This window comes from Equus asinus, chromosome 26, assembly GCF_041296235.1.
Source record: "Equus asinus isolate D_3611 breed Donkey chromosome 26, EquAss-T2T_v2, whole genome shotgun sequence".
Lineage (NCBI taxonomy): Eukaryota > Metazoa > Chordata > Mammalia > Perissodactyla > Equidae > Equus > Equus asinus.
In genome coordinates, this window is record NC_091815.1 from 42,444,614 (window position 1) to 42,463,803 (window position 19,190).

Genomic DNA, 19,190 nt, shown 5'->3' on the forward strand with positions numbered 1-19,190 from the left:
AAAACAAAACTACAAGTAGTAGAAAAGAAACAATTAAAAGAATATGGAAACATCATGCATCAAAGATTCAGCACCATTAGAATCAAGAGGAAAGTTGAGCCCAGTGACTGACTCCAGAATAAACACATGGCCTGCTCCTAAGGAGAAGATAATAGATCCAGCCCCCAACCCCAACCTCGGACCTTCTCCACCCTCCGGGGGACGGCTACTAAGGGGAAGGCAGATCCTCCTGGGACATTCTCTGCCCACAGAGAAGGGGATACTGCCTGGAAAATGTGTTGGGCTCTCAGGAGAGGCCAGATTCGGTCTCCTGGAGGTTGCCTGGTCCATGGTTCGCACAGCAGCTCCTGCCACCTGCTCAGGTGAGTGAAGATGCCTGACGTGTGCTCCTCCTGGTACTGCTGACCCTGTGGGGCTGTGCCTTGGGCAGGTGGCAGAGGAGACACCCTGCTGCCCAGCAGAGAGCAGAGCGTTTGCTCGACTGGAGGGAAGAGAGGGGCAGAGAAGAGAGGACAGGGATGGGCGAGTGTGGACATAGCCAGCTGCTCCATCCCCGCCGGTGACCACTGTCGTCCACCCCTTTATCACGTCTGTGGTTTGTTGTCTCTCTCTTCCCACCACACCATGGGCAGAGCGGCAGCCCAGGAGAGTGTTTACTCCCTCACGTGTGCCCAGTTCCTAGCACACGGTAAATAGTCAAATAAATATTTGTTATGGCTCAACTGCATCCTGGTGAACAGCTGCTTCTTCCTTCTTTCCTAATAAACTTGTTAATGGCCTCTGACGGACCCACAGAAATGACACACTGCAAAGGGAACACCCCAAATCGAGAAACAGATCAGCCCTCAGAAACCGTGCGTGCCCCTTTCCGTTCACCAGCCCGCCTAAATCGATTACATGAGCACATGTTAAATGGTCACGCAATTCTGGTGCATAGAAATGCTTTAAGTACAATGGCAGAATAAAACGGGAGCCACAGGCCTGCACCTGTGCATGTCCAGCTGGACGGTACAGGCCCCGGGTTTCAAGCCCGGCCCCTACTCCAGTGTAGACAGACAGCATTCTGAGGTGGATGCGGGGCAGAGCCTGCGGCCACCATTCCAGTGTAGACAGACCACATTTTGAGGTGGACGCGGGGCAGAGGTCCGGGCCCCACTCCAGTGTAGACAGACCGTATTCTGAGGTGGATGCGGGGCAGAGGCTGCGGGACGCTGCCTGCCTGGCCGCCGTCAACGCGCCGCCGCGTCGCAGATACGCGGACCCTCAACGGCGAGGCTGGGAAGACGATCCCCCGATCCGGGTCCCGGGAGCCTGCCGCGCGCCCTTAAAGGACAGACGCCTGCGACACCCGGCGCCCGGCTAGCGCCGCAGCCAGAGTCGCCACCGCCCCCACCCTCCAGGACCCCCTGGCCCGGGCCGACCTCCTGAGCGACCCCATTGGCCAGAGGTCCGGCGGGCGGAGGCTCCCATTGGCCGGCAGCCAGTTCGCCTCCATTGGCTGAAGAACAAGCGGGACGGAGGCTCCCATTGGTAGGGGGCTCGACGGACGAAGGCTTCCATTGGCCTGGCGCTGCGGCGCGCCGCACGGCCTTCTGGGAGTTGTAGTCCCAGCGTCGCCGGCGCCGCCGCCATTGTCCGGCAGGCAGTGAGTCGAGCGGTTCTGGTGGCGGGTCAAGCTGTTGGTTTAGGGTCGCCTCGGGCGCTTGTCCTCAACTTCTCCTTCCATGATGGACCCCGAGAGAGAAGCGGCAGCACTGGCGATGGCTATAGGGCCGCCGGCGGAACGGCTTCAGGTAACAATAATAATAAAAATAACGACGGCAGCGGGCCCAGGGCCGAGCTTCCCGCAGATAGTGACCTCTAACCCTCGCAGCGTGCGGTGAGCAGGGCACGGGCATTGTCCCCCTTACACACGGGGCAACAGGCGCAGTCGACGCGGTGACCGGCCGGGGGCGGAGGGGTGCAGCCGGGGTTCGAACCCGGTCCTCTGGTCCACGAGTGCGCCTGCTCCGCTGATGCCCCGGCCCCAGGATCTCGGATGCGGCTTAGGGTCATTCCCCAGGACAGGGCTGGTCCCGCTCCCGCCGATACTCCTGCCCCGCCCCAAGGCCGACCGCCGTGAGGACGGTGACAGTGACCGAGATGGCAGGTGTTACCGAATAGAGACGCCTCGGCTTGCGGAGTCGGCAGATCCCCGCGGAGAGCCCCGCCCCGCCCCACCCCTGGCCTGGGCTCGGGGCACGGCGCCTGGGAGTGAGGACGGGTCACCGCGCACCGCGTTGGTGTGGCGGGAGCGGCAGCCCGGGTCCCCGCACGCGGGGCTGTGGGGAGCCGCGGTCCAGGGCGGTCGGTGCCTGCAAGGCCACCTGGGAAGCTCCAGAAACTGTAGACACAGGAGCCGCTGCCTGTGTTCTCCACGGGTGTCTCCACGTGGCAGGAACCAAAAATAATTCATCTTTCCTGGAGCTCTCCGTCTTTGAAATTATGTACTTGTCTTTTTTTGTTGTTTACGGGGGGTTGCATTATTTCAGATTTGGTACGCAAAGCGCAACTATTGATAATCTGAGATTTGCACATTTTCAGATGTGTGTTGTTGCAGATTTGCGTGAAATGCAACCACACTTTAGTTTGCTTTTGCTGTGGATGGAGGAGTGGGCAGGGAGTGAGCAGCGTCAAAGAAAATCAGAGCTGGACAGTAGTTAAAGCAGTAAAAACAAATTTTATTCAGGAGCTGTTGCAATAGGGGAAAAGAGACCAGTATAAAACTGGGCTCAATTTGGAATACCACAAGGAAAAGTGGAGACTTATAGCATGGGGGGCAGGTAATTCTTGGTAAACTGACCTAATGGGATTCTAGCTGAAGCAGGCCAAGTGTACAGATATTACCTGGAGGACTGTGGGGCATGAGGACTTAGAAAAGGTATAGAGAGTGATCAGATATGGAGGGTGGGGATTCTGGCTAAACTTATTTGACAGGACTTTTGGTAAAACTGGTGATGCAGAAATGGACACAGAAGCCCAAAGGTCAAGGCCTCGTTGAGAAGAGGGTTTAGAGGAGACAGACTAAAGTTTAGTCAAGGAGAGTCTTTGTCAGCAGTAAGATAGGCTTAAGTTATCTGTTGCTGTGTGACAACCCAAAACTCAGATGCCTAAAACAACAAGTATTATCTCGCAGTTTCCAATGATAGGAATCCTGGAATGACTTGGCTGGTGGCTCTGGCCTTGGCTCATGAGGTTATAGTCAAGATGTCAGCCTGTACTGTTCTCACCTGAGACTTGACTGGGGCTGCAGGATCCACCTCCAAGATGGCTCACTCACAGGACTGTTGGCAGGAGGCCTCAGTTTCTGCCATGTGGGCCTCTCTGTGGAGCTGCTTGGGTGTCCTCGCATGGCATCCCGCTTCCCACATAGTGAGTGATCCAGGAGAGGGCAAGGTGGAAACCATGATGCCTTTTGTGACCTGGGGTCAGAATTCAGTCTGTCATTTACATAATATCCTATCAGTTACACAAATCAAACCTGCTCAGTATAGGAGGGGACTACAGAAGGCAGGGGATCTTTGGGGGCCATCTTGAAGGCAGGCCACCACAGGAGACAAGGACCAGAAGTGGAGGGCTTTGAGGTCCAGTGTATTAACTTCCTGTGGCTGTTGTAACAGATTACCACAAACTTGGTTGTTTAAAACAATACACACTTATTCTTACAGTTCTGGAGGTCAGAAGTCGAACTGGGCTAAAATCAAGGTGTGAGCAGAGCCACCCTTGCTGTCGAGGCTCCGAGGGAGAATCTATTTCCTGCCTTTTCCAGCTATTGGAGCTGTAAGCTTCGGATTCCTTGGCTTGTGGCCTTTTGTCCTTCTTCAAGTCAGCAGCGTAGCATCTTGCTTCAGTGGTCACATTGCCTTCTGCCTTCTGTAGTTAAATCTCCCTCTCCCTTCCCCTTAGAAGGACATTTGTGATTGCATTTAGGGCCCACCTGGATAATCCAGGATAATCTCCCCATCTTAAAATCTCTAATCATATCATATAGTCCCTTTTGCCACTATGGTAACATTCACAGGAACTAGGATCCAGGTATCTTTGGGGGCCATTATCCAGCCAACTAGCCAGACTGAAAGGGGTCGTCCTCTATCCAGAGGTGAGAAGGAGCCATTCAAGTGTTTTAAGCAGGAATAGCATGGGTTGGAGAAAAACCATTCAAGCATGTGAAGGGTGGCGGTAGGAGAGATACTGAGAGCTAACTAAGGCACCGGGATGGAGACGGGCTTGCCCAGTGACTGAAGTGCTGGCTGATGCCGGGGTGGCTGGGTCAGCTGTGGGAGAGTGTGTGGAGGAGAGGGGTCTGATGTAGCCCATCCCTCCAGGCGCCAACAGTGCAGAGCAAGAGGAGAGCTGCAGGGGTCTAGTCTGAGGTGGAGCAGCAGGAAGACAGCAAGGAGTGGCTCCTGCTACAATTCCAGGTGGAGACGTGAAAGACTCACATGATGCCACTGAGAGGTCTCATGGCCTGGGTAGACCAGTACCCAGTGGACCAGTACCTGGGCTGTCACTGGCAACTCATGCAGAGTGGGCGATGGTGGGTGGGGGCAGGAGGCACAGGGAGCATGTCTCAGGGTTGGAGGACCTTCTGAGTGGGAGGTGAGGATACGGGACAACAGAGACCTTTATTTCCAACCAAAGGGTGCTGCATGTTTCCTGCACAATTTTTGTCAGAACCACATGCTACCTGTACTATAATTTCTTTAATATTTTTAAGTCTATTTGTGTTTTTCTTAAAAGAAAATATCCTTTTAAAATTGAGATATTTCGTATGTGATTTTGATTTGCATTTCCCTGTTGGCTCATGATGTCAAACATCTTTTCATGTGTTCATTTGCTATTTGTATATCTTCTTTGAAGAAATATCTATTTAGATCCTTTGCCCATTATATTAGGGTTGTCTTTATTATTGAGTTGTAAGAGTTCTTTATATCTTCTGGATACAAGTCTCTTATCAGATATGTGATTTGCAATTATTATCTCCTATTATGTGGATGTCTTTTCACTTTGTTGACATTGTCCTTTGGAGCACAAAAATTTTTAATTTTGATGAAGTCCAATTTATTTATTTTTTCTTTTGTTGCCTGTGCTTTTGCTGTCATATCTAAGAATGCTTTGCCAAATCCAAGGTTTGAAGATTTATCTATATTTTCTTCTAAGAATTTAATAGTTTTAGCTCTTACGTTTATGTCTTTGATCTTTTTTTTATTATTAAAGATTGGCACCTAAGCTAACATCTGTTGCCAATCTTTTTTTTTTTTCCTTCTTCCTCCTAAATCCCCCTAGCACATAGTTATAGATTCTAGTTGTAGGTCCTTCTGATTCTGCTATGTGGGATGCTGCCTCAGCATGGCCTGATGAGCAGTCCCATGTCCACACCCAGGATCCCAACTGGCGAAACCCCAGGCCCGCAAAGTGGAGCACGCCAACTCAACCACTCAGCCAAGGGGCCAGCCCCTTTGATCCAATTTCAGTTAACCTTTATATATGCTGTGAGGTAGAGGACCAACTTTGCTCTTTTGCATGTAGCTATCTATTTGTCCTGTAGGAAGTGTTTTGCAGTCACTTAATCCCTGTCACAGCTCCCAAAGAATGATTTTTTTGTAGACAAGGAAATGAGGCAGAGGTGGCTATCTGCTCTGCGCTTCTTGAGGAGGAAGTGGCAGAGCCAAGACTCTGATCCAGAAATATCTAGCTTTCAACCATGGCCACAGCCAGCCCACAGAAGTGTTTCATTTGCGGGACATGTTTTAGATACATTGCATCAACTTATAAAAATTAAAAGTTTTCACGTAAAAACATGAGCCATATTTTAGCTTCTTGCCAGAGATTGGCAGTTTTGATGACATGGGGCCTGTATTCCCCATGATCAGTTGGTTCTGATTCCTGGCTGCCACTTCAGATGGATCACGTATTACCTGTCTCCTCTAGCGTCACCTCTCACAGGTTAGGTCCCGTTGTCAGCACTCATGCTGCCCACTTCAGTCACTTGTGAGCCAGCTTGGTCCCTGGAGGCAGGCGAGTTTCTGACTCCAACTGTGCACCCCTCTTTTCAGGGAGGATGATGAGCCTTGCTTTGAATCTGAGGATTGGTTAGCACATCACTTAGCTGTTGCTGCATAACAAACTATTCCAAAACTTAATGACTTAAAACAGTAATCATTTTTTTAGCCCAAGGATCTGGAAGTCAGCAGCTTAGACCCTTCTCTGAGGCACCCTCACTTATCTGAGATCGGTTGTAGGTCAGCTGTGGTTGGCTTGCATCCTGCCTGGTTGCTGTCACATCCCCTTGCAGTACAACTCACACCGACATGCAGCAGCCCTGGAGGTGCCCAGTAAGACCTGACTCATGTCACTCAGCATGTGCACTCTCTTAGGAACTGGTCTGCCCATCTTCTTCCCCATTCCTCCTCCTGTTCCCGAGAGCACTGATGGGGACAGTCCAGCTGATCGAGAGTGTGTCTGATGTTTCAGGAGCCAGTGACGTTCCGGGACGTGGCTGTGGACTTCACACAGGAGGAGTGGGGGCAACTGGGCCCTGCACAGAGGACCCTGTACCGTGATGTGATGCTGGAGACCTTTGGTCACCTGCTCTCTGTGGGTAAGGCCCACTTCCTGAGCTGGTGATTAGATTCCTGTGGTGACTTATTTTTCCTGGGTTGTAGGTCGTAGGGCCTCTGGTCTGTGGACTTGACCTTGGACTGGGTATCAGGGACCTTGGGTTTTCATTCCCTGTGGGACATGCAGGCAGGGAGTTTCTGTCCCAGTGCAAAGCCTTCACCTTGTTTTGAGGTGTACCCATGTCCCTGTGGTCAGGAGTCTAGGGCTGGAACCTGGGCTGGTTCCTTCTTCCCAGAGCAGACTCCCACATTCTGTATCTTTCCCTGTTTCCAGGGCCTGAGCTTCCAAAACCCGAAGTCATCTCCCAGCTGGAGCAAGGGGCTGAGCTGTGGGTGATGGAGAGAGGAATTGCCCAGGGCTGCTGCCCAGGTGAGAATCACCCATCCCTCCCAGTCCTTGGTGACCACTCATCCACTTTCAGTCTGTAGGTTTGCACGTTCTGGATATTCCATTTAAATGGAAGCTTACACTATGTGTCCTTTTGTATCTGGCTTCTTTCATGAGCATGTTTTCAAGATTCAGTCACATTGGAGCTTGTGTCAGTACTTCATTCCTTTCTGTGGTGAGTAATATCCCGTTATATGGATACCCACATTAATTTATCCATTCATCTGTTGATGACATTTGGGTTGTTTCCACTTTTTCACTCTTGTCAATAGTGCTGCTGTGAACATTCCTGCACAAGTTTTTGTGTGGACTGACATGTTTTTGTAAGATCCCGCTGGGTGCTGTGCAGAAAGTCCAGTTTAGGGGCCAGAGGCGAGTGAGAACAGGAGCCTGCCACCTAGCCAGCCTCGGCTCTTCCAGCCCCTCTCCCTGGGTCCCGCTCCCCTTTGTTCCCTCACATCGGAGGCATGTAGTTTTGAGTACTTGCTACCTGTCAGCTCTAGGCACTTGGCCGTGGACATCCTGGTGTGGTGAGATGGACCCTGAGTGAATGAATACATAGTGTGCTGTGGACAGAATTCCAGCAGGTGAGGGGGCTCAAGATAGCTGGGGCGAGCAGGGAAGCCTGGCCTCCAAAGATGTCCACGTCCTAATCCCTAGAACCTGTTCTGCTGGATTATTGGGTTGGCTCATTGTAATCAAATGGTCCTTGTGTTGGGGGAGGCAAGAATGGAGATGTGACGTCAGAGAGAGAGACTTGAAGATGCTAGGCTGCTGACTCTGGGGGTGAAGGAAAGAGCTGAGGAGTGCGGACACCTCAAGAAGTTGGAAATGGTGAGACTGCTGTCCCTCCTGGAACCTCCAGAGGTTATGCAGCCCTGCCAACACCTTGACTTTAGGACTTCTGACTTCCAGAACTGTAAGAAAATAAGTGTGTGCTGTTGTAAGGTGCTAAGCTTGGGGTAAGTTGTTACAGCAGCCATGAGAAACTAAGACACTTCACTTCTCTGCACCATCAGGAGCGGAGAGCCTGTGCCTGCTCGAGGGGCAGTTCTTGTTCTGGAGGATTCCAGAACCTTGGGGCTGGTCCTTGCAAGGTTTCCTGAAGATGTGTGGGCACTTCTACTTGGTAATCTGGCCTATCAAACTTCAGGTTTCTAGACTGAGCTCCTCGTCTCCCCTCAAGCCTGCTCCTTCCCCGCTCTGTTCAGTGGCTGCCTCCCCAGCTTCTGAGGGCAGGGCTTTCGTCTGTTAGGGTCATTCTTCATCCCAGCATCTAGGGCCACACAGTAGATATCTTAGGCTTTTCGGGCCACATGCAATCTCTGTATGTTTTTTCTCTTGCTGCTGTAACAAATTACCATGAACTTTGCAACTTAAAACAACACACATTTGTTATGTCATGATTCCGTCAGTCAGACTCAAGTGCTTTGTCTGCTCTGGGACTCACAAGGCCAAAGTCAAGGTGTCGGCTGAGCTAGGGGTGCTTGTTGGGAGGCTCAGGAAGAATCTGGTCCAGGCTCGGTCAGGTTGTTGGCAGGATTCAGTTTCAGGCACTCATAGGAGTGAGGTTCCTGTTTCCTTGCAGACTGTCAGCCAAGAGCTTCTTAGCTTCGGGAGAAGCTGCTTGTGTCCCCCTGCATGGCCAGCCTCTCTCTTCTACCTCCTTCTCCTGCTTTTAAGGATTCAGGAGATTGCTTTGGGCCCACCCAGATAACCCAGCATCATCTCCCTGTTTTAAGGTTGAAGGTCAGCTGATGAGAGACCTTCATGTCACCTGCAAAAATCCCTTCACAGCAGTACCAAGTGACTGTCTGATTGACAGCCAGGGGACAGCTTTAGAATTCTGCCTGTCTCTGTCACATACTCTCTTTTTAAAAAATTTCCACAGCCCTTTAAAAACATAAAAACCATCTGTCACTTAGGGGCTGTAGTTTGCTGGCCCCTGATCCAGGCCAGTACCTGGACCCATGGCAGATGCTCAAGAAATTTTTGTTGAAAGAATGAATGAGTGAAGCTGTATTTGCTGAAGGGGCACTTGGTGTCAACATAAGAGCAGAATCAGGATTTGCCTGGAGGCAGGACTTGTAGTTAGGACATAGGCCTCTGTGTGTTTTTTCCACCAACCCCTCAGAGCTCTTTGATTTTCTTTCAGACTGGGAGCCTGGACCTGAAGGTCGAGCGCCACCTGAGGAGCAGGGCCTTCCTGAGGAGGAGCCATCCCATGTCTCAGGAAGGGAAGGCTTCCTGAGGGATGCTCCCTGTCCCACAGCACTAGGGGGAGACTGGGAACCTGAGAGCCAGGTAAAGACACCCAAGAAGGACCAGGATAATTTGAGGCAATTGGAATTTAGCCTTGAGGAAGCACCAATTCGAGATAGAGGCTACAGAAGTCTCGGACTTGGAGAAAACTGTGTCCTGAGTTCAGTCTTAAACCCATTCCCGGGGATTACTGGGAGAGAAGGTTTCTGTACTTACAACTCACAGGTTACAGACACAGAGCGTAACTCAGGCTTAGTCAGTCAGCAAATAGGCTCCTCAGGAGAACAGCCATGTGACAGCAGTGACTGGAGTAAAGCTTCCAGTCAGGCCATTCCTGTTGTGGAACTCACACGCAGCCAGGTACAGGATAAGCCCTACAAATGCACAGACTGTGGGAAGTCCTTTAACCATAATGCACACCTCACAGTACATAAGAGGATCCACACAGGAGAGAGACCTTATATGTGCAAAGAGTGTGGGAAAGCCTTCAGCCAGAACTCCTCCCTGGTTCAGCACGAGCGAATTCACACAGGAGACAAGCCCTATAAGTGTGCCGAGTGTGGGAAGTCTTTCTGCCATAGCACACACCTCACCGTCCATCGGAGGATTCACACCGGAGAGAAGCCCTATGAGTGTCAGGACTGTGGGAGGGCCTTCAACCAGAATTCCTCCCTGGGCCGGCACAAACGGACGCATACTGGAGAGAAGCCATACACCTGCAGTGTGTGTGGGAAATCCTTCTCACGGACCACTTGCCTGTTTCTGCATCTGAGGACTCACACTGAGGAGAGGCCCTACGAGTGTAACCACTGTGGGAAGGGCTTCAGGCATAGCTCCTCCCTGGCCCAGCATCAGCGGAAGCATGCTGGGGAGAAGCCCTATGAGTGCCGCCAGAGGCTGATCTTTGAGCAGACACCAGCTCTAACGAAGCACGAGTGGGCGGAAGCCCTGGGCTGTGACCCACCCTTGAATCCAGATGAGAGGGCTCCCCGGAGCGATAGGCCCTTCAAGTGTAATCAGTGCGGGAAGTGTTTCATTCAGAGCTCGCACCTCATCCGACACCAGATAACTCACACCAGAGAGGAGCCCCGTGGACGGAACCGGCGTCGTGAGCAGCCATTTGGCCGAGGCTCGCACCTGGGCCAGCCTCAGCATCAGCACCCACACTCGGGCGAGCACCCTGGGGGCGAGACAGAGGTGGGACAGCCTGCAAGCCGGGCGCTTGCTCTATTTGACATCCACGAAATCATGCATGAGAAAAACCCGGTGCATGTCATCGGGGTGGAAGAGCCTTCCATGGGCACATCCATGTTATTTGACATCAGAGAATCCACATAGGGGAGAAAGCCTACAGATGACTTTTGAACCACAGGTACAAAAATGTGGTAAGTCCACATAATATATCCACAGAAAGGGGTACTAGGGGTAGAAGTGGCGATCGTGACCTCTGATGTCCTAGGGAAATCGTGCTTCCTGACACCTGAGATGGTGCTTCTCAAATCTGTCAAGCCCAGTGTCCCTTTAACCATAGATAATTGTACTGTTGCCTCTATCACCCCGAAATAAATTCATAGGTAATGTAGTCTACACACATGTGTAATGTGAAAAAATCAATATACAGCCCCATTTTGTAAAGGATAATTAAAAGGAAAGTAATTTGTGATAGAGTAACTTGTCCTGAGTTGGTACAGTATTTATCTGTTTGACTGTGTGGGCCATTACACCCAGAAATCTGGGACATTGCCTGTCACTTGCCATCTGGCACACGAGGTGCGGTGTTGGCCACAGAAATATTGTGAGGGGCCTTCCTGTATGGGATGTGGTTTTCCACAGTGGTGACTAACTCCTGCAAGAGCTTTGAACAAAATAAAATGCTGTTGCGTTTCTGGAAGATTCTGTATAAAATTCTAAGCATGCAGGAATTAATTTGTGTTAATATGTGAAGTTGACTTAAGATCTCAGTTCATACATTATAAACAGGTTGTTTCCCACATACATATGTGATCCACTGGGGCCACTTCTGCACTTCACAGTCATTAGAGCACGCTTGGCTCCTGCCCACATGTCAGCCACACTCACGCCCAAGTCAAATGCCAGAGAAGCCACTGGGAAGACCCACAGCATTCCCTTGGGGTGTCACAGCTCCTTTGAAGACCATTGCCTTAGAACAGCCAGTGCTGCTCTATACCAGAGGTTCTCAATCGGGGATGGTTTTGCCACTCATGGGACATTTGGTGATGTCTAGAGACAATTTGGTTGTCATGAGTGGTGGAAGGGAAGGGTGCCCCTGGCATCTAGTGGGTTGAGGCCAGGCGTGCTACTAGACATCCTATAATGCCCAAGCCAGCCCCTTCAACGAAGAATTATCTGGCCCCAAACATGTCAGGTGGAGAAACCATGCCCAACACTGCAGCCAGCTTTTTCCAAACCTTTTAAATTGATTGATCAGGGCTGTACTAACAATCCGATGTTTGATTTTAACAAATGACATCATTAGCTATTTTATGCACAATGTGTTTTTTTAGTAGTCTTTTTCACCATTTTTCAGCATTCGTAGTTGGTGTGAAGAAAAGAAGATAATCCACTTCTTTTTATGAATAATCTAAATTTTACCATTTTATTGTGGACCTAGCAAAACACAGATAATATATTTCCACTGGTATCCTACCTGCCATGGGACTATTTTCACCTCAGTCCTAGAAATCATCTCATTTCATCTGTCGTTCTGACTATATCTCTAAGAGGAGGGACTTAGGCTGGGCCACGGGACAAAACCATTTTCATAATAATCTTGAGCCATCAATTGCCTTTTGGCCGTGTTGGCATTTCACTGATGGTGCAGCAGCAGCAGTGGGTGAGACTGCCAGGGCCTGGTGTCCTGGGGGCCTGTTTGTATTCTTCCTCACTGGGTATTGCAGTAAAGAAAAAAAAAAAATGCTTGTTTCACTTAAGAATGTCTGTGATGAGGGGCTGGCCCCGTGGCCGAGTGGTTAAGTTCGCGCGCTCCGCTGCAGGCGGCCAGTGTTTCGTTGGTTCGAATCCTGGGCGCGGACATGGCACTGCTCATCAAACCACGCTGAGGCAGCGTCCCACATGCCACAACTAGAAGGATCCACAACTAAAATATACAACTATGTACCGGGGGGCTTTGGGGGAAAAAAAAGAAAAAATAAAATCTTTAAAAAAAAAAAGAAAAAAAAAGAATGTCTGTGATGAAGCAGGAAAATTTTTATTAAATCTTAAGTAAAACTGTTGCTATTATCACATCTAAACAGAAATAACAGTTAATTCCTCAAAATATCATCCAGTATCTAGTGTTCACATGTTTCTGGTTGCCTCGTAACTTTGTTTTGTTTTCTCTGATTTGTTCTGATCATGATCTAAACAAGATCTACACGGTGCATTGGTTGATAGTTTTCTTAGGTCTCTTTTATTTTAATCTGTCTCCCTTCTTTCTTTTTTAGTCTTTTCTTTGTTGGGGGAAAAGAACAACAGGGAAACCTAAATGCTGCCCTCATCCTGAGCCTGGCCATCAGACCGTCCTCACTCAGGCTGGTGGGATGACTCCTGGTTTGGCATCAAGCCCCGGGCTGTGCTGAGGGGCCGTGTGAGCTGTGTGACTCCCTGTCTTTTCAGGCTCATCTCCGCATCTTGCATGGGGTCTCTGCTGGAGGTCTCAGCTGTCAGTGCCAGGTAAAGCCAGACCCCTGAGGAAATGGTTTATTTTTATATGATGCAGAACATTCAAACATGACCATTTTAACGCCCACAGTCGGAAACTTCTCCTTATCTTCTTGCTTTCCTCCACTTTTACTCCTGAGGAAAGCAAAGCTCTGACCTTTGTCTGTATCTTCTTGACCTAAAGAAGAACACTGTGATTGAGGTGTGATCCTTGGTGTCTGACAGCACGAGGGATATAAAAACCAGACTTTAAACCTTACCTACTTTCTACCCTAAAATGAAACAAGTCATGGACTGTCAGTAAGCACTATGCCTGTCCCACGGGGACACTGAGTCATGTGCTCCATTGTACAGAATGGCTGCCTTTGTTTCTATGTCTGCTGTTCCCATGGCAGTTGCATCCTAGTGAAGTTAAACGTAAATCATAAACATCGAAAATTGGAAGGAAGGAAATTGATCACAGCACATCTCAGCCTCTAGAAATCAGTTTCCTATAAACATCCTGCGGAAGGGATGGATGGGCAGAGCGTAGAGCTGAGTGGAAGAAACATCATCCTGGAAGAATACAGCAGCAGCTCTGGCGGCTGTGTCGGGATGATTGACCAGAACTCTCACTGCCAGAACATCATGGCGAGTGTCAGAACTCTGTCCCAAATCCTCGTGTCCATTTTTGTCCTTTGGATGCTGTGAGTGTCACAGCTGATGAGTTTCCTTCATGGCAGAGCTGGCTTCCAGGCTCTCAGAGCCAGCTGTGCTGCTCATCTCCAGGGCTTCTACAAGACCCTCCTGAGGCTTGTTGCTCCGTGCTCCCCTTTCCTCGGGGGCTGTCCTCACGTGTTTCCCTTGTCAGCGCCCACTTTTCACAGTGACTCTGTCCTCGTACCTTGGCCTGCACCACCTTCCATTTCATTCTTAGCAGATAACCTTCATTTACCAGCTAAGAAAAGGTGTGTTTTGAGACAGATGGTGCCTTGGTCATGGTTCTGTGAGGTAGCACCCTTATACATAGAAGGAAAATATGGCACAGGACAAAAGTAACCATCCCAAGGTTATACAGCTGGGATTGGAGGTAGACTTTGAAGTCAACACCCAGTCAACAGTGGGTTAAGCAAGTTAGGCTTCTTTTAAGCACTGTCCCTTCAGTGGGTCAGTGACGTCAGAGGCAGGGTTTTCTGCAGGGTTTTCTCAACCTTTCCCTCACGGTCGCAGGGAGACTGCTGCAGCATCAGCTGTTGCTTCCGCAGTCAAGACCAGAAGCAGATGGGGAAGGGCGGACCAACACTCATCTCTGATGAGGTTTCAAAGAAAAGGCTTTCCCAGAAGATGCCAGCAGATGCCCACTTTTGCCTCATTGGCCAAGACTAGCTCACAGGGCCACTCTTACTGACCAGGGGCTTGGAAAGCTAGTGTTTAGCTTTTCTAACCTCCGTGGTGGAGACCTCCACCCACAGGAGGTCTGGGGAAGTGGGGGTGGATAGGCAACTAGCAGCATCTGCCGCCTTTCTCCTCCAGTCTTTTCCTGGAGGAATCACCAGTGCTCCCCATTGCCTGGTCAGGTGCCACTGCCTCAGCATCTTCTGTTCACCTCCTGGATTGTTCAGCCTGCTTCCTGGGCCCTCCTTGCAACCCGCAGTGCCCTGACATTCTAGGATGCTGCACTCTTCTGGATTCCTTCCACCTCTTGAGGGGCTTCTTGTTCTCCCTCACCTCTTAAATGTTGGGGTCCCTGGGGTGTTGTCCCAGGGGCCCATCTTGTGCTCCACACCTTCCCCAGATGTCCTCATCTGCACCCATGGCTCTGCACTGCTCACTCCCAAATCCTGGTCTCTGGTGCTGAGTCCTGGACTTCAGGCTGGAACAGCAGCATTGTGCTGCTGGCAGCTCCCCCTGGATGTGCCATGAGCTTCAAGAACATAACCTTCCCAGAACAAAATGTCCTTTTCCAATCCAAACCAGCCCCCTTCCCCTGGGCCATTTCATGGAGCATGTGGCCATCCACCAGTCCGTCCCTGAAGGCAGGAGATAGTTGTCCTGTTGATCTTAGCGTCTAAACATCTCAGCTCTCTTCCCTTCATCCTGTTTCCACTACCATCGCCAGTGCAGGATGGCCCTGAGAAGGGAAGTGACATGTCACCAAGGGGCCCAGCTGCCAGAGCCCCACTTTTGACTGTGCCTCCACCTCACTGCCCCATCAGTCGTGTAGGATGCGGGCTCAGGAATGCTCCAACTGCCAGTGCCCTCTGGGAAGGGAGACGCAGCTGTAATTTCCTGGTTCCGGACTGCTCTGGAGGCCGGGCCTCAATTGCCCTGTGGCCTCCACCTTGGCCCCCAAAATGGCAGCTCCTGAAGGGTTATGGTTCCACAGTTCTCAGAGTGGACTCTGGGTGGACCGAGGTCACCGTGCCCTCACTGGGTCAGCTAGGAACAAGCTTGTCACTGTTGGCACTTGCCTCCCTCTCCTGGCAAGCACAGATCTTTGCAAATTTTTCCACTTTTCATTTCTAATCACCTTTTCTAGGCATATATTCCTACTGATTTCCTTATAGAAATTTTGAAACAGATAAGAAACTCCTCAGGGGAAATTACTATAAACTAGGGAAAATGCATGGTTTTATCAGTTTATGGAAGTAATGCAAATTAATTATAGCAAAACCTGGAAAATGCACAAAAGTAAAAGAATACACGAAAGTATGAAGATTTATTTAAATTTTAATCCCTCATACTCCCACCATCCAGAGATGGTCATTACTATTAAGATTTTCTTAATTTTCCTTGTAATTTTTTCTTGAACGCGTGTGTGTACATTAAATCTTATACACACACAAAATATATATGTGTAGTTATCTTGTGTTTAGAAAATTGGAATCCCTTCTAGTTCTCCTGTAACACTTCTTACTATATTTTGAGCATTTTCCTCTGACAATAAATTTCATGTAGCTTTTTAAATAAACTTTCAGGAGAATTGTAGCAATGTGACCTCCACTCAGCATTTTACTAGCCTTGACTTTTACCCAAAAAGGGGAAGAGAGTTTCCTCCGCATTTCTAGGGGGAGTATGAATTGACACAGCCTTTGTAGAGGGCAGCTTATCAGTTGCCATCTAAATTAGAAACACAAACCCTTTGTCTCAGCAGACCTGTTGCTGGGAATGCATCCTACAGATATATTTGTACACGTGCAAACTGTTTGTACATGGTTGTCACTGTGGTATTGAGTTCAAAAGTAAAAATTTGGAGGGCTGGCCCCGTGGCCTAAGTGGTTAAATTCTTGCACTCCGCTTCGGCGGCCCAGGGTTTCACCAGTTCAGATCCTGGGCGCGGACATGGCACCACTTGTCAGGCCATGTTGGGGCGGCATCCCACATGCCACAACTGGAAGGACCCACAACTAAAAGTATACAACTGTGTACTGGGGGGGGCATTTGGGGAGCAAAAAAAAAAAAAAGATTGGCAAGTTGTTAACTCAGGTGCCAATCTTAAAAAAAAAAGAAAAATTTGGAAACAACCTCAGCGTCCACCATGGGGAACTAGCTAAGTGATGTATGGTGGATTGTACACAGCTGTAAAAATGGGGACTGTCTATGTACTAAGGTGGGAAAGAGGTCCAAGTTACGGTGCTGGTGCTCCTGCTGCGGGAAAAGGTGTAAACTAGTGTGGATCGTATGCTTCCATTTGTCTGAAAAGGAAACATTTGCTTACACACACACAATTTCTGAAGGGTACAAAGTAACCAGGCATAGTAGTTCTTGGGGAGGAGAAACCAGGATGAGGAATAATTTTCACTCTATATCTTTTGATATTTTTGGAATTTTGAAATGTGAAAATATTACCAGTTCAAAAAGTAAATTTAAATTAAAAGTCTCAACTCTTTCACATTAAAGTTTGATAATTTGTTTCATTGTGTACTGTCTGTCTCCCCCACTAAAACATCCACATGACTGCCTCTTGGCCTCAGCTGTTCATAGACACACTTGCTCATGTGTATGTTAACGGAACCAGCTGAGTGTAAAGTGACTTAGACTCTGTGAAGTTTCTTGCAAGCTGGTTGTAGCACATAAATTTCCAAGTTATTTTATTAAATTCCCTATATCAGCCCAAATTATGAGAACCCACACACAAACTGTGGCCAACAGCCCAAGATCCCATTTTCAACATCTCCTTGCACATCCTCAGAGATCCTCAAGTCGTTTGTACAAAAGGTAACTGGGGAAGAAATCTGCACCCAGTCTGAACAGCAGTCTCCCAGTTCTCTTGTAAGGAGATCCAAGGTGAACATGTTCCAGAGTGTGCTGTCCAGTGTGGTAGTCGCTAGCCACATGTAGCTATTTAGATGTAATTTTAAATTAACCAAGATTAAAAATTGTTTTTTAGTCACAGTAGCCACATTTCAACTGCTCACTAGTTACAAGTAGAAAATGTCCATCATCATCTCAGAAAGTTCTTTTGGATGGTTCTAGTCTAAAGGGACGTGGCTGAGAGATTTTTTTTTTTTAATTCTCCTTGTTATCAACTGACTAGAAGGAATGAAGGACAGGTCAGCCTGCACATCAGGAGTCAGCTTCTCTACCAAGTCACAGGCGTCTGCTTCTGGATGAAATTTTCAAGTCCCACATTGTACCCAGGCACATCCCTTAATTAAGAAGGTAATTTGCATCACACAGGTCCTATCCATTCTTGATTTTTTAGGGAGTCGCCATGGATATACAGAAAAATGCATGTACAGAGATATTCATTGCATGTGTTTATAGTAGCTCAATTTCCAGCTAAAGGTGTGGAGGAAGGGTGTGATCGTGATTTATAATAAGAAACACGTATTTGGTCTTCGTCCCTCTTTCTGGCACACAGCTCCTAAAATGCTTGGAATTTCCTAATTTATGGGAGCATGAAAGTGTCTTGTTCAATGTGAATGAGGTGACTTTTGGAAGCACCTAAGGATGGGGGCTGATTGCCAAGAGAACCAACCCTGTGACTGGGGTGTTGGAATGTTCAGTCCCTCCTCTCTGACCGGAGGGGGAATTAGTCACCAATAACCAATGATTCAAACAATTACGCAGGTCGGCCCAGTGGCGCAGCAGTGAAGTGCGGACGTTCCGCTTCAGTGGCCTGGGGTTCGTTGGTTTGCGTGTGGACATGGCACTGAGGGGCAAGCCATGCTGTGGTAGGCGTCCCACATATAAAGTAGAGGAAGATGAGCATGAATGTTAGCTCAGGGCCAGTCTTCCTCAGAAAAAAGAGGATTGGCAGACGTTAGCTCAGGGCTAATCTTCCTCAGAAAAAACAAGAACAAAAAAAAAAAAGCAATTATGCTTATGTAACAGCCACTAAAAACCCAAAAGGTCAGGGTTCGGAGATCTTCTGGGTTGGTGAACACGTGGAGGTGCTGGGAGAGCAGCACCTGTAGAGGGCACGGAAGCTCCGAGCTCCTTCCCACATGCCCCACCCTATGTGTCTCTTCCATCTGGCTGTTCCTGAGTTATATCCTTTCACAATAAACCAATAGTCTGAGAAGCAAAGAGGTTTCCTGGGGTCTGTGAGCCGCAATAGCAAATTAATTGAACCTGAAGAGAGGGTTGCAGGAACCTCTATTTGTAGCCAGTCCATCAGAAATATAGGTAACAACCTGGACTTAGCGACTGGTGTGTTGGCAACTGATGTGGAGTGCACTCATGCAGGACTGAGCCCTTAACCTGTGGGACCTGATACTATCTCCGGGTAGACAGTGTCATAGAATTGCTTGTTGGTTTGGAGGAAACCACTCCCCCTCGCCCAACTTTGGAATTGAGGCCAGAACCCAAAAGAGAGGGTAAATAAATTATGGTAAATTCATACGGTGGAAAACTGTGTTGACATTTAATAAAAAATAGTTTTCAAAAAATATTTAACGAAGTGGAGAAATGTTCAGAGTCAGTGGAAAAAACAGGAGTATGTAAAATCTGATTATGATTGTTTTATATATAAGGGAACAATCAGATAAATCTAAATTGGAAGATAGTTTGGAAAACTGGCTTGGATACATGAAAAATGTCAGGATTATTAAAAAAAAAAAAAGGTCAGGGTCTCTTCTAGATTGAAGCCACCTCAAGACAGGACAGCAGAGTACAATGCATGTTTTTTGATTTGGGCTTTGTCAACACAATCCGTAACCAATCTATAAATCAAAATTGGGGTGAATTTATTATGAGCCAGATCTGAGGACCAAATA

General features: G+C 48.7%; 1 protein-coding gene across 2 annotated transcripts; it reads left to right on the plus strand.

The window, feature by feature from the left end:
• The first annotated feature begins 1,596 nt into the window (after positions 1–1,596).
• On the plus strand, positions 1,597–16,876 carry ZNF8 (zinc finger protein 8). 2 transcript variants are annotated; one of them, XM_044760190.2, is made up of 5 exons: positions 1,599–1,793; positions 6,514–6,640; positions 6,934–7,029; positions 9,203–10,694; positions 12,774–16,876. In XM_044760190.2, the coding sequence occupies exons 1-4, from the start codon at positions 1,725–1,727 to the stop codon at positions 10,645–10,647; spliced, it is 1,737 nt and encodes a 578-aa protein (XP_044616125.1). In that variant the 5' UTR covers positions 1,599–1,724; the 3' UTR covers positions 10,648–10,694; positions 12,774–16,876. The 2 variants fall into 2 exon arrangements, with proteins under 2 accessions (XP_014721092.1, XP_044616125.1); XM_014865606.3 differs by lacking the exon at positions 12,774–16,876 and having other exon boundaries at positions 1,597–1,793; positions 9,203–12,767.
• Positions 16,877–19,190: the final 2,314 nt, after the last annotated feature.

Excerpts from the sequence above, each read along its gene's own strand:
- ZNF8 (XM_014865606.3), top strand. The coding sequence starts at position 1,725 with ATGATGGACCCCGAGAGAGAAGCGGCAGCACTGGCGATGGCTATAGGG. Across the intron at positions 1,794-6,513 it reads CGCCGGCGGAACGGCTTCAG|GAGCCAGTGACGTTCCGGGA; the intron begins GTAACAATAATA and ends CTGATGTTTCAG. Across the intron at positions 6,641-6,933 it reads TGGTCACCTGCTCTCTGTGG|GGCCTGAGCTTCCAAAACCC; the intron begins GTAAGGCCCACT and ends CCCTGTTTCCAG.